At 46.2% G+C, this 15,523-nt stretch overlaps 1 protein-coding gene across 1 annotated transcript; it reads right to left on the reverse strand.

The window, feature by feature from the left end:
- Positions 1 to 420: 420 nt before the first annotated feature.
- Positions 421 to 15,294, reverse strand: igf1 (insulin-like growth factor 1). Its single transcript, XM_035528405.1, has 5 exons — positions 15,019 to 15,294; positions 13,576 to 13,735; positions 2,661 to 2,836; positions 2,205 to 2,240; positions 421 to 607 (listed from the first exon to the last, which is right to left on the reverse strand). Exons 1-5 carry the CDS (start codon positions 15,064 to 15,066, stop codon positions 548 to 550), a joined length of 480 nt encoding a protein of 159 aa, XP_035384298.1. The 5' UTR covers positions 15,067 to 15,294; the 3' UTR covers positions 421 to 547.
- Between the last annotated feature and the right edge of the window lie 229 nt (positions 15,295 to 15,523).

A 15,523-nucleotide genomic window follows, 5' to 3' on the forward strand; every position in this document is an offset into this window, starting at 1 on the left:
AGCATGATCAGAACTGGCTCTTGCTGGAATTCCATCAAAATGCTTCTTTTTTTTTTTTTTTGTCCTGGATACCAACCATTTGTAATAAATCATGAAGGGGTGTTTCACCTACGCCCTGCTGGCTCAACTGGTCGGTCTTCCAGGCGTTCTACCTATCTGGCCATCCGAACAGGAAGTAGTGTTGGTGCCTGTTGATGAAAGTGCCCAGCAGCTCTCTAATTTTATGAAGTTGCCCACAGTCATGAAAACAGAGCTAAAGAACATCTATTATTAAACCTTTTAGCAGCTAAATTCGTTTTGCTTTTCTGACACAGTTTCTCTCCTTGCCACTATGGAATGGTGCAGTGTATAAAATAGTCAAACGTTCTCTGTAGTTGCAAGGTATTTTTCTACATATATTTTTTGTTGTGTTTTTTTTGTGTTTTGTTTTTTTTTGCTGACAGAATGAACCACTGCCCTGGGGGACCAGGTTAGGCGTCACGCTTTTTCTCTCCTCCACTTTACACTAGTTCCACTCATCCCTCTCTCCATCTCTCCATCCCAGCCACTACATTCGATAGTTCCCCCCCCCATTGTTCCCTCTGCTTGAGTTCTTCTGATGAACCTCCTGAAATACAAGGAGAGAGGGGGGGGGGGGTGTTTCAGAGCTTGAGAGCTAGTGGAGACACAAATCAAAAGGCAGACAAAGAACAGGAAAACAGCTTTGGGGTCGAAACTCCATCTTCCATGCCCATAACAACACAGCTGTTCGGGTTGTTATTTTTTTTAATCTAATGCACAGGGAGTCAAATCTCCCCAATTCTCACAACAGTGCATGCAACACCTTCACCACTGGAAGCTGAACATGTATAATTCACAAAGGCACAGCTAGGGACCAGAATCCGGAGCAGCAGGGCGGGACTGCCTGGGAACCTCTGCTCCTTGACTTGGGCCGCAGAAATCAGACATGACAGGAGAGTTTCCAGCAGGCTGCATATGGGAGCACGACAAACCACAGGTCCACCGCAAAAACCACTTAGCCATCTCTCCTGCTGATGGTTTTCTGCTAAAAGTGCTGGTGGGGAGGAGGAGATCACTTGTGGAAACACTTAGATGGATGACAAGTGCTTTGGTGGGAAGGGACGGAGATGCACTTGCATGCGGATTGCGCTAACTGGGTCCTTCTGGCGGACTTTACCGGATGTTTGGTTCCTTCACAGGGTCCGAGCATCGCAGATGCTACGATTGACTGTGGCGCTGCGATTCTTTTTTTGTGATTTCAAATCAGAACTTTACATTGGTATTTTTGTATTAGTGTATTCACATGCATTGGTATAGCTGTCAGTTATGCTAGTGTAGTTTACTTAGTGGAGCAGGTGGAGCCAAGTGTTAACTGCACCTCAATAGTTGGTATTCCTGTTTTGGAGTGTAATTTTCCTAATTGGTACTAATAATGGATTTAGTATTAGTCACAGGAGAAGATGGATGGAAGAAGATTCAGAATGGCTGAACCAAGCCTGCCAACAGACCCACTCCACATTCACAAACTACAGTGTCTGCTGAAAGACAGCCAGGTGTCCAATTTAGCTGTTAAAAAGGCTTAATTCTTCCACTATATATCCATTAAAATGTGCTGACAACATACAAGTTGGGTTCAGTTATCATGGGTTCAGTTCCCACAAGAGTATGCACACAGTCATACTGATAAATATGAAAGTCACTGGTCAGAGCACCTGCCAAATTATGTTAGGGCTTAGTAGAATGTGCTTATGCAATACGTGAATTTATGCTTATTTTTGAAAAGTCACTGTTAATGTTTTGTATTCAAGTTTGTTAATGCTTTGTTCTTAAGGGTTATCAATCAGTATTTAGTTCAATTTGACCATTCTGAAATTTAATGGTACCATTATTTCAGCATTTGATTTGAGTGCTGTCAATTGTGAGACTAAGATGCATCGTGAAATGCTGAGTCATGTTAAATCAAATCATCTACATGAACGACATAGCAAGCAGCCCTCTGCTCTGTGGATGTGTTCAGGGAAAACAGTTTATGCTCTGTGGAACAGGCCACCACAAATGCTAACGTGGTTTCTGTGGAGAATGAGCACCAGAAGCAATATCACATCTTTTAGAACATATTTTACATTTCATGCGTCATTAGCAACATTAGCATCTTTAATTAAATTCCTTTAATGAAGCCTCACCTTTCTCTCAGATATACATACCTTACAGGATGAGTGGCTATGACCAGGCATTGATTTCTGCAAAAGAAGCAATTTACAAATATTTGAAATCATGAACATGGAGTTGAGTGTGAAACAAAACCAAAACTAAAACTAAACTAAAACCGGTGTCAGTACGGTTGGCCAGATAAAGAGAAGTTCAGACAGAATCCATGACCTGATATGTCATCTAACTTTGACCGTCAAATTTACCATGGCTGATCAGATTAAGCTGTCAGTGAACAGGTAGGACTGCAATGGTTACAGGGTCTCTGCTGCATCTCACTGATTTTACAATGCCTTCCTTATCCAAAGATTTATTCTGGAATTCCTGTAATAACCGGTCAAATTCCTCCAGATTTCCTCTACAGTGAGGAATCGTGCCTTTCACTGGAGCAGGTTCTACGTTGTCCTTTAATATAGCAGAGTGGTTTGTTTAGATTTGGTGATCTTTCTTACCTTTGGTGTTTTGGGGCCGTCTGTATGCCGCTGCGCTCGCACGGATCGCGGGGCCTTAGCGGGTTTGACCGGCGCACAGTACATCTCCAGCCTCTGAAGCTCGCAGCTCTGGAAGCAGCACTCATCCACGATGCCACTTCTATGCTGCCGTCGGGAGCCATAACCTGTTGGCTTGCCTGTCCACAACACCAGAGATCAGTGCAGAGTTCCCCTCAGTCAAAAACACTCAGAGCAAGAGACGGGCAGACTATGTCTTTACTATAAGGACATTTTCCAAATCACACACTCACTTTAATTTCTTTCTCAGTAGTGCACGACATGGATCCAGCAGTGAGGTCAGACACCTTATCCAATTTAATTTTGGAATCGTCCCAACTTATGGTAATAATTGCATCCAAGATGACATTCCAAATACCTGAATTAATCTGAACCTCTCAGTAGTAAACGGAGGCCTCCAGCCAGACAGCAGGTGCAATAATAACCATAATAATAATAATGTGGTAGGTCAGTGGTTAAGGTACTTGACTTGTATTCAGAAGATTGCTGGTTCAAGCCCCAACACTGCCAAGTTGCTCCTGAGCAAAACCCTTAACTATGAACTACTCAAGTTGTACTCTGTCATAATTGTAAGTTGCTTTGGGTAAAAGTGTCATCTTAATGCCTAAAATGTAAATAACACTTATTGTTCTGAAATACAGGCAGTGGTAATAATCTCTGACATGGGGAGAAACACCATGCCATAACTTGATTGCATGCAACAACCATCCAAAACAACAGGATCGAGTGTGAACCTGCTCAACTACTCAGAAGGTTCTAACGCTTAGATCAAAGCTTACAGTGACATAGAACTGCTTGTAGAGGCTGTGATTGATTTTCTTTGCTCAAAGGCAAACATGAAAGAGCTGAGTTATAAAATAACCATGACAATCCTCATGACTATTCATCACAAACATCCAATTTGCAAGTATGGTCAATGTGATCATTTTTCGCAGATCTTCACCAATATGGGAAGCTTTTTGAAGTACGGTCCAGGTATTTCTGATGCACGGACCTCCTTAACTCTCACATGTCTCAGTCAATTACGCATTTATGTAAGAAGAAGCCTCAAGGTAACTTAGTGATTAGTGACCCTCCCTAGTTCACCCCATAATCCATCAAGACCCTCCCAGTGGTCTTTAGAAATCATACCACTCTCCACTTATTGTTCCCCACATGCTCAGAGCAACACAACCCTCATGGGGTTTTCCCTGTTACCAAATAAAATAATAATAATTTCATGTGGCATTTACAAGAAGGAGATGCCTTTGACTTTCAGAGTTAATAGCTCTTGGCTCGCTGGACTTCCAGGGCTGACAAAGTGCATTAGCTTCTGCTCTCCACTTGCTGAACACTGACAGTGGTGCTTTGAAAAGAGAGGGGCTCTGTTTTGGGAATTGACACGTCCCTGTAGACACCGGAGCCTCTGGGTACACTGCCAGTGGATTAGGGATGCTCCACGGTCAGTGGAGGGAAGGACGGAATGTTATGCACTTGTGAATCATTTGTGAAATCTTTTTAATGACGTTTGCTTGGGCTTGGGGTTAATGCTTAAACTGAGAGGACTGATCCCACAACTGACCTGGTCTGGAAGCTAAATAACAAATCCTATAATAATTTTGTGTTTGTTAAGCAATTTCTATTTTAAGTTCTGTGTCATTAATTCAAATATGGCTCAGCATATGTGTTACTGGCTTCCCGGCTACTGATTAGTACTCTACTGCTCAGCTCTGCCCTGGCAATGCTGCTCATCATGCCATGTGTTCTCTCAGAACCATGGCATGTCTGTCTTTTCATGTGTGCCTGGAAAAGTCTGATAACTTTACTCACGATACTTGTTGAGGGTCCATTGTTTGCCTTTGTTCTGTGTTCTGTGTTCTGCATTCTGTGTTCTGTGTTCTGCGCAATGATTTCTGTGTTCTGTGTTCTATGTTCTGCGTCCTGTGTTGTGTGTTCTGTATTCTGTATTCTGTGTTTTGTGTTCTGTGATCTGGTAACTTCTGGTTGTTACCCTGGCTACCCTGTTGGTTTAATAAAGTGGTTCACTGCATACATATAGCAGCTTCTCACTCCTGAACCTTATGAAGTAAAAATTATTACATGAACATTTTACATTAATATGTGGAAAGGGGCAGAAACCTGAGTTCACATTGCTGACCAAAGACTGGTGTGTGAAAGCAAGACACATTCAAGTCCATGTTTGTGACTACATGTTCAGAATGCTGTTGTCAAGATCTGGCAAATTTTCTCTCTGGATGATGGTTCCACTCTCCAGAAAAAACCCACCTTCCAAATTAACTTTTTCCTCAAAATAATTGACACAATTCTACCACCCAAGATGAGAGGAGAGAAACATCATTGCATGACTAACACGTGTAACAGCCATTACAAACACACAATAATGAGATAAAATAGAGGTTTTCAGTGATGCATTTAACAGGAGAGCATAACACCTGTAAACAAACACCCTTTGTTAAAGAATCATAAACAAAACGAGGAATCAAACTCTTATGCTTCCAATCACAGACAAGCTCAGTCGCAGACGCTACAACCAGAGAGAGCTGCTCTAGCACTGTTCCTGTTTGTGTGACTTGTGGGTCAGCTCGGCACCATCCTTTGGTTTGTTTACTTTTTCCTTTTTTTTACCTTAGTGTTCTCTCTCTCTTCTTCTCCTTTATAGGTTGGCCTGTTTTGGGAGTCTAGCAGAACCGGATTTGATCATTACGTCATTTGAGCTGTGGGGCCTTTAAAGACGTTAACTATCGTATTAACTGGGTTCAGTAGTTGAAGCAGTTCCGTAGATGCGCTTCAGTGTCGTTAAGGAGTACAATGATTTCTTGTATTAAAGTTGGTTCCACATTATAGCTGACAACTAATAATGAATCAGCATGTCCAGAAGCAGCTTGTTGCCTGTAAATGAAGGAAATGGGCATAAAATTTCAGGTTGTGGCAGGAAAGCATGTGCAGCTGTGAAAGTGGAAACTACTTGGCGAAGTGTGCCAGCTTGGAAGGTTAGGGCCCCACACCAGGGGAGGTTTGGACACCACTCCAGGGGAGGTTAGAGCACCACACTGGGAGAGGTTAGGGCACCACACTGGGGGAGGTTAGGGCACCACATTAAGGGAGGTTAGAGCACCACTCTAAGGGAGGTTAGGGCACCACGCCAGGGGAGCTTAGGGCACCACTCCGGGGGAGGTTAGGGCACCACTCTAAAGGAGGTTAGGGCACCACTCTAAGGGAGGTTAGGGGACCACTCCGGGGGAGGTTAGGGCACCTCTCTAAGGGAGGTTAGGGCACCATGCCAGGGGAGCTTAGGGCACCACTCCGGGGGAGGTTAGGGCACCACTCTAACGGAGGTTAGGGCACCATGCCAGGGGAGCTTAGGGCACCACTCCGGGGGAGGTTAGGGCACCACTCTAAGGGAGGTTAGGGCACCATGCCAGGGGAGCTTAGGGCACCACTCCGGGGGAGGTTAGGGCACCACTCCGGGGGAGGTTAGGGCACCTCTCTAAGGGAGGTTAGGGCACCACTCTAAGGGAGGTTAGGGCACCATGCCAGGGGAGCTTAGGGCACCACTCCGGGGGAGGTTAGGGCACCACTCCGGGGGAGGTTAGGGCACCTCTCTAAGGGAGGTTAGGGCACCACTCTAAGGGAGGTTAGGGCACCACGCCAGGGGAGCTTAGGGCACCACTCCGGGGCAGGTTAGGGCACCTCTCTAAGGGAGGTTAGGGCACCACACCAGGGGAGATTAGAGCACCTCATGTACTGAGCCATGGGAAACCCTGGCATGGAAGACCATGCTCATGCCTCTCTGCTGTGGAGCCCTACATGTCCTGAGTGTCCTGGGTGCCACTGTTTCTGATGAAGCAGTTGATTATGCTAGGTCACCATGAAAGAGAGAGAGAGAGAGAGAGAGAGAGAGAGAGAGAGAGAGAGAGAGAGAGAGAAAGAAAGAGTGAGAAAGAAGAGTTATGCAGTTTGCATTCCCCTCCAGAAGTACAACTTCATGACTTCATGAACATCAGACAAACCTTTTTGAAAGCTCCCAGTTTTCCAGATTGGCTATACTCTTGTGCAGCAGACCTGTCCCAACAGCAGCTGGACAGGGCTAAAACTGACATATTTGCATTACATTTCCAAATGTTTTTGTCCACAGTTCCCTGCAGTCGAGTTAGCACAGTACAGCACTGCACAAGCACACTTTGTCTGCGGAAAACCTCTCTTACAAGGAAACAAGAAAGAAATCGCTTGTCATTCATGAAGCTTTTCAGAGCATTGTGTCAGGGTTAAGCATCCTCTCCTAGTGCTGGTGGAGAGAGGCAGAGAGTAGGTGAGACTCACAGTGAACCCGGCCACCTGCAGCCGCACGAGGTCAGCTGCCATAGGAGCTGAAAAAAACAAAGGCTTCTGCTCCTCCTCCAAGGACATCCGCTCGGAACGGGGCTGTCCCTCCTCGCTGCGGCTCCTGAAGCCTCCTGGAGCATGCTGAATTTTACAGCATGCCAGGCGTCTCCACGGCCGCCGTGCTGCCATGGAAACAGCCTCTTTATGACTGGCACCACCAGCGCTTTTTAGCCAAAAAAACACCTCCTTCCCACATTCTCTTTCCCAGCCGCGGGCCTTTATGGAGACTGAGACGTGTCCCAGGGGAGCCCGAAGCAGTGAGGATACCGGCACAGCCGAGCACTCTGGCACCTCCCCTGGCTCAGAGGCCTGGGTGGGCCCTCGTCTCACTCGGATTTTTGATGAGGTATCTGGATGTCTCTAGTCTAGGCAGGAATAATGTCATCTTCCTTTTTGGGGTTTTTCACTGAAATACACTTAGGTGGTTTTTACATATTGCTCTGCACATTCTGCACAAGTTCCGTAAGTGGGGGCAGGAGAAGGGCACCCGAATCAGACCGTAATCCCGTAATCCCCACATAATCCCCTGCTTCTCCGGGACAAGACCAGATCTGAATCTCTCTCTCTCTCTCTCTCTCTCTCTCTCTCTCTCTCTCTCTCTCTCTCTCGTGTGTGTGTGTGTGTGTGTGTGTGTGTAAGTGATGTCTATTTCCTCTACCCTGCTCCAGCTGGGTAAGTTTGGAAAGCAATAGTGTTAGACATCATGTCTTAATGCATGTGTCCAGACCTCCTTTAATCTCTTATCTTTAACTACCATGCTAAAAGGTGACATGGTACTTATGAGGTCTTTATTTATGTAGTTATTTATTTTATTTGACATCTGAAGGTTGCTGTGTTCTCCTGCACAGTGAATGTGTGTTTAATGTTTATCCACTGAAGCAATGATGGAGTTTTTTCACAGGCACAGATATTGACAAAAAATAAAAAGTCACTGTTTATTTTTGCTCAGATTAAATGTTCTACCGTCTGTCTTTCCATGTCTGGAAAACAGCAATTTACTCCTGAAGGTTTTGTGATAACGTGCTGGCGGAAACCTGTGTCTCGCTGTGTCTCACTGTGTCTCGCTGTGACTCAATGTGACTTGCTGTGTCTTGCTGTGTCTCGCGCTCAAGTGTCCTGAATTGTACAACCAGGGAGGTAAAATAGCACCCATTCAGGAATACCTGCACACACCTTTCCAGGAGCACAGATCTAAGGATGCATATGTTAGAGCTGACTGAGTCCCAAAGTCACCCACAACCCACACACACACACTCCCCCACACACAGTCACACTCATGCACACACACACACACACACACACAATCACACAGTCACACACACACACAGTCACACACACAATCACACACACACACACACACACATTCTTGGTCACTTATCTGATTCCCAACTATTTCTCCAGTGTTTCTAACTGGTCTGAGGTAGCTCTGCCTGCTTGAATGGTACAACCACAACTAAAAATGTCCACGTCAGGCTGATAATTGGAAAAACTGACATCATGGAGGATTTTTTCTTTCTCTCCTTCGTTTCTCCTCTGTTCTTCTCCCACCCACCCACCTACCCCCGATAGCAATATTTCATTTATCATGTAAGTGCTTTTAAAATTCAGATGCAGCTACCTGGTTGTGTGAGAGCAGTGGGCTGGACCTACAGGGGTCAGGACTTACAGGGGGTGGGACTTACAGGGGCAGGGCTTACAGGGGGCAGGACCTACAGGGGGCTGGACCTACAGGGGTCGGGATTTACAGGGGGTGGGACTTACAGGATGCAGGACCTACAGGGTACAGGACCTACAGGGGGCTGGACCTACAGGGGGCTGGACCTACAGGAGGCTGAATTTACAAGGGACTGGACTTACAATGGGCTTGATTTACAGGGGGCAGGACTTACATGGGGCCAGACCTACAGGGGGCTGGACTTACATGGGACTGGACCTACAGGGGGCTTGATTTACCAGAGGCTTGATTTACAGGAGTCTGGATTTACTGGGGGCTGGACCTACAGGGGACTGGATTTACATGGGACTGCATTTACCGAGGGCTTGATTTACAGGGGGCTAGATTTACCGGGGGCTTGATTTACAGAGGGCTGGATTTACAGGGGGCTGAATTTACAGTGGGTGGTCTTGCAGGGGGCAAGATTAACAGGGGGCTGGATTTACAGGGGTGGAGATTACAGGGGGCAGGAGTACAGGAGGTGGGGATTATGTGTCATATTGACAGAATCACTGCAATGTCACTGCTATCATGGACAATTAGACCCAATACAACAGGTTGCCTGTGTGTACGTGAGTGCGAGAGAGATAGAGGGAGAAAGAGGGGGAGAAGAGGTGGAGAGAGAGAGAGAAAGAACAGATGCATTTTCCTGGTATCACTCTGCAGGATCCATGGCCAAGCACACATTCCCCTCCAGCAGCAGAGGACAACCCTCCTCCAGCGTTAACTGGTGTCATTCATGAAATGGCTTAAAGCAGCACCAGTAGAGCCCCACAGGGGGTGAGATAAGGAGCAGTATGTGGGACAGGGGAGTCGTAGCGTCAGATGTGGCTTTTTTTTATTACAATACTAGTGTCACACTCGCATCAAAAGCCAGACAGAAGCAGATGAGCGCGAAGATCACAGAGCTGCTCAGGGTGCTACGGGCGCCGGAGCCTGGTGAGCAGTGGGGAAGCCCCCTCAGCGCAGTAGAACACTGGATCAGGGAGCTTAGCTGTTAAACACCTACCAGACTACTGCTAGGGGATGACAGCACCTGCAGACAGAGTCAGCAAGTCAGCATCCATGAAGCTGGTCAGTATATAATGCAGAATGACAGCTTATTGACTCAGTGGCCACTGGTCCTGCCAACCTTTAAACTCAACCTGATCCAGCCAGTATTCTGATGTGGCATTTAATACCACAGTCGTGTGTTAGATGCAGAGATGTAGGAGTAGGCGGGACTCGCCCCACCCGTATCGCTGTGTTTGTTTTAAGACTGGTATATGATGAGATAGGTTGGGTAGAATAGGCCTGTGTGACTGATTGGATGAGGGCTAGATGACTGCTTGAACTCTGTTGGATATCACTGTGCCAGAACCTGCTTTGATGGTGGTCCAGGAAGGTCCTTCCCAGCAGGTAGAGACAACAGCACAGCCCACGGCCCTGTATTACACCTGTTCATACGAGACCTGTGCTGGGGTCTAGCTGGGTTCGGTCATGGTAAAGAAAAGCACTGGCAATGCTCTTTGATGCATGCCCTCATGAATACAGTTCTTAAATGCTGGGGATGTGTAGGGTATCTGGGCTGGGTGCCAGGGTAGGGCACCTAAATATGGTACCTGCGTAGGGCACCTGGGTAGGGCATCCAGGTAGAGCACATGGCTAGGGCACATGGGTAGGACACATGGGTAGGACACCTGAGTAGGGTGCATGGGTAGGACACCTGGGTAGGACACATGGGTAGGGTACCTGGGTAGGGCAAATTGGTAGGGCATATAGGTAGGGGACCTGGGTAGGGTGCCAGGGTAGGACACCTTGGTAGGGTGCATGGATAGTGCACCTCAGTAGGATAGTGCACTTGGGTAAGGCACAGGAGTAGGGCATATAGGTAGGGGACCTGGGTAGAGAACATGGGTATGGCACCAGAGTAGGGTGCATTGGTAGGATGCTTAGATAGGGCACCTGGGTAGGTCACATAAGTAGGGTGTCTGGGCAGGGTACCTGTGTAGGGCACCTGGATATGCTGCCTGGGTACTGCATCTGGGTAGGGTACTTGGTTAGGGCATCTGGGTAGGGCGCATGGGTAGGACACATGGGTAGAACCATTGGTAGGGTGCATTGGTAGGGCACCTGTGTGGGCTTGAATGTCTGTTAGCAGAGTGGTCAATGTCTGCAAAACATGGAAGAAACGGAGTTGTGGCAGCTAGCCTGAGTTCAGCCACCAGTAAAGCCATGTATATGTGGGCAGAAGCACAGTACCCAGTCCTGGGTCCTAAATCTGTGGATCCTTCCCTGACCGTTAAATATTACAATAGTGTGGTACCTTTTAATGTAATACACCAATGCCAAATTCAATACATAAACTTCATATTTTTGGCCAGAAGCCCACTTGAATGTAAAGTATAAATGGTAATTTTAGAAAGATTAAAGTTTTAGAAAGATACATCATGATCCTAATATTTTCTCCTAAAGAATAATGACAAACATGGTTGGAAATGGAGCAGAAGATTATAATCAGTGAAGAGATTACAAACTCTGTAAGACTAGCCTATCTGTCAGGACTCATGGGATGACTACAGACTCGTGACCTGACAGGCTGATGGTTTTGTTTCATTTTTCATTGGGGCTTTCAGGACATAAAGTTTGTCCAGACGAGGCCACCATACACCATACCCCTGCGCCATTCCTTTCAGCATGTGGTAACAGCAATTTCACAGAAAGTTCGGATCACTATAAATGTGTTTGCTTTGGAGCTGCTCCCAACAACAACGAACCCTCTGGTCACTGATAGACCATAAAGGATTTGGCCAACTACTTTTACTGACCACAGAAATCCCTGGTGCTGTTGACAGGAAAGCAAATCTCTTCTCATGTTGGAACTAAGCTGAGCTGTGGTGTTCATTTGCATTATACGTCCAGTGTTGAGCTCTTTAGTGTGTCCACTTGTCGACATATGAAGCCACACGCTGCCATGGTGGCCTAGGACACTCTGTAATAACCTGTAACATTCTATAGATGGCAGCAAATGTTAGGGAACTATGAGTGCAAACCCACTGGCTACCGGTCAACTAATAACACACCATGCAAGATAGACTACAATGACTGCAATAAATATATATTTGGTATGGACTGTCATGCAGTCTGTTTAAAAAAGAAAAGAAAAAGAAAGGTAGAAAAAGGAGGAAAACAACCTTTTTGCCCATAAGTGTTTTTTGTTTTTTTTTAACATAATAGCCTCAGCAGATGTCTTGATTGCCACATTAACATCCAGAATACTTTCACTATGGAATCTGAAGGAGCCATTCTGATTGGCTGTGCATTTCTCACCCCTGGAGCCATAAGACTGTGTTGCATTGAAGACTTAAACGACAAGCAAAAAACTACTACACACTCAGGTTCCAGTTTGTGTTCTCCTGTTGGGCTGTGTGGTTCTATTTGTCATTTATAATGCCCATTTTGTATGTGTAGATGAATAGTGTGCTCTTTTTAGGAGTCTTTCTAAGATGACGCTAATATGGTAACTATGTGAACAACTGCTGTTTTTAGCGCCCCCCTAAGTGCACAATTGCAGATCCAATGAAGAACGTGGATGGTGAACTTTCTAGAGTCTGGCAGCACACAAAGTTGATCTGAAGCAGATATGCGATCATTCCCACTCTGAACCATAACACATGTGGTCCTGGCAATTCCATTGCCCCCAGCCCCCGGTTACCTGTCCCAGGGGTATGTGTGTGTGTGTGTGTGTGTGTGTGTGTGTGTGTGTGTGTGAGAGAGTGAGAGAGAGAGGGGGGGGGGGGGGGGAGAAATGGTCAAAAAACAGAAGGTCCCTGAAGACTATATTAGGCACATCTGCACCTTAAGACAACAATCTGAACAGACAAACAAACAGATTTTCTCTAGTCTGTTCCTGAATGAGATATTTTTCATCTTATTTCTGGCATTGCAGACATTTTTCTACGCTGCTACAGATCCTCAATAATGTCCTGCTTGTACAGCCTCTGTGTTCTCTGTTGCTCCCATTCTCAAACACTGCTGCTTAGCTTAGTGAGTTCTGGACTCTACTGTTTAGTGTTAACCGTGACCCTGGGCAGAATACAGCTCTCTCTCTCTCTCTCTCTCTCTCTCGTCGCTGAGAAGGAGAACACCTCGACCCGGCGCCTCTGCACAGTCTCCAAGCTCTCAGTGGAAAATGTTAGATTTAATTCTTGGATGCAAAGCAAAAAAATTAAAATCTCCGAGTCGCTCTCCATTGCTATCGGAAAACTGTCCAGTGCTACGGTTATTTCCCTTCTCCACTCTCGTTCGCTGATTTTCAGCCAAACTACAACTAATCTGAACCGCATCTTGCGTCTGCACCCCGGTCTACATTTCATTTCTCCTAAAGCACTGCCCTATGGATTCACACGTCCCAACATCCAGTGATCCGGAAAGGCTCGTATTAAGTGCTCCACTAAATGAGAAAACACTCCCAACCACTTGATCTCAGTTTCCCTAATGCATCCAAGTGACTGCAAGAGAACGGCTTCTCCTTCTCCACGAGCGTCTTTCTTTAGGCTCTGGGTTTGAATCAGCTGCTTCTCAACAAGTAACCGCGATTAAACACTGACTAATCAAAATGAATAGTCCGAAAATAGAAAGCAGCTGAAAAGTGGGTAGAAAAACAACAACAATAAAAGGAACGATTTTTTATTTATGAGATGCACATTAGTGGGTTTTTTTGGGGGGGGGGGGGGGAAGAAAGAAGCAAAAGCTTTATGAATAAATAAAAAGCGCACTTACTGAAATAAAAGCCTCTGTCTCCACACACGAACTGCAGCGTGTCCACAAGCTCCGCCCCACACAGCGTCTCAGGCCCCGCCTCCACGGTCGCGGGAGTCAGCGCCAGCACGCAGAGCACCAGCGAGAGGGCGTGGGTGCGCGAGATGCAGCGCATGGTCCACTGCGGAGGGAAGCGTGGAGGCGCGTTACCACACCGCCAGCGCGCGCTGCGCTGAAGCTCAGCCGGGAGCGCTGGGCGTGTTATTGCTCCTCTGTCGCACGTGTCATCATGCGCTTGGCTCATATCAAAGCAATAATACCATAAATCGATAAGTCGCTGAACTGCAAAGACCAGTAATATCTACTGTCTGCAACACTTATGTAGGCTAACAAAGGAGAACGACAAACTATTGCATAGCGGAAAGTTTACATTTTAGTCTTTATTAGCCACACCCGCGCAAAAAAGCGCCATGAGACTCAGGATGCTACCAGACAGGTTCATTGACTGGTGATGACAAATTCCGTCCTGCGCTAAGGCGCGTTCCCCAGCTTGCCATAAAATAACTTGTATTCCTGATTATAGGTCAAATTCGAGTGATTACATGTACCTACAGTCCTACAGCTATCACAAACGGACCCTTTAATAAGCAAAAATATTTAGCGAGCCTTCTTTTCTGAGGTAGACTAGCTATCTAGACTTATTCTTTATTTGGACTTTTTTACATTATAACTAATTTTCAAGTATCGTTTCGTTAAGTCCCATCTCTATCCAGAAGCACACCCTCACGCCACCCAGAACTGAGCAGATCGCGCTCAGTCATGCGGTTCACCTACCGATGTGCAGAGTTGAGATGGAAAGCCTCAGAGATCGCCAAACCCACACAGGAAACACTTTACATAATAAAATGAATATAACGGGGCAGCGCGCGTCGCATTTCCACGCGCAGCTCGAAGATTTCGAAGAGCAATCGGTGGGTTAAAACACCGGCTCTTATACTCAGCCCATTTTGTAATCACTCAGATCCGTGCTAATGTCGAGTCAGCAGTATTTACTTTAAAGGTCTGTATATTTAAGTTGTGATTTCTATAGACTGCTGTGCAGTTCTCTAAATGACCTCCTCCGCCGTCTGTTGGTGCATACAGGCACTGTAACTGCTCATTGTGCGCATCCCGGTGTCTCGCATTCGCAAAAGTACCCAAAGTTTCTCACAGCACATATGCTAGGTATTTATTTTACAATAAGCAAGCACGCACAACGTTAAATCGGCAAGCGTGGGCTTCATCTGCACGAGCACGGCACCCACCCGTCAGGAATAATGTTCCCCTCATTCCAGTGCACGTTTACCTCGAATATGAACCTTAAATGAACACACTGTCTAGCATTTATGCCAAATGATAAGGCTTCTCCGAGAAAACAATAACTGCCAATCCGATTCGGTTTCAAATGGAAATGAGTGAAGTTACCTTTAAGACATCGCATAAATGCCCCTGAAAGGAATAACCGCTAGACATCCCCGTGGGTCTCCGCGCGACAAAGCCCAGCAAAAATCAACTTGTTTGAAGTCATTAAAAACAGAGAGCAAGAGGCTGAGATTCAAGCACTGTCACATCTCAATATTCCGACTTTGTTCCATTGCGCAGGCTCGCTTTGGAGAAGTGAGATTTAGCGAACAGAAGACGGATTTAGAGAGAAAATTCCCTCACATTTATCTATATTACAGAGACATTTTCAACAGGAAACAGCTGGGGCAGCGTTTGCCTGCTCCTCTTGCTAAGTTATTCATTAAGGAGTTTGGGCACATTTTCAAATAACGTCATCTCCCTTTTCTTAGAATAGGACTGAATTTTGATCTCTCAGAGATCTGGTTCAGAGGAGAGTCACGGTGCCACCCGCACTGTATAAAATATTCCGCGTTGAACAAGAAACCATGTGCGTTTTTAGGCTATCATCCAAATATTGATACGCAGA

Source organism: Electrophorus electricus, chromosome 7, assembly GCF_013358815.1.
Source record: "Electrophorus electricus isolate fEleEle1 chromosome 7, fEleEle1.pri, whole genome shotgun sequence".
Classification (NCBI taxonomy): domain Eukaryota; kingdom Metazoa; phylum Chordata; class Actinopteri; order Gymnotiformes; family Gymnotidae; genus Electrophorus; species Electrophorus electricus.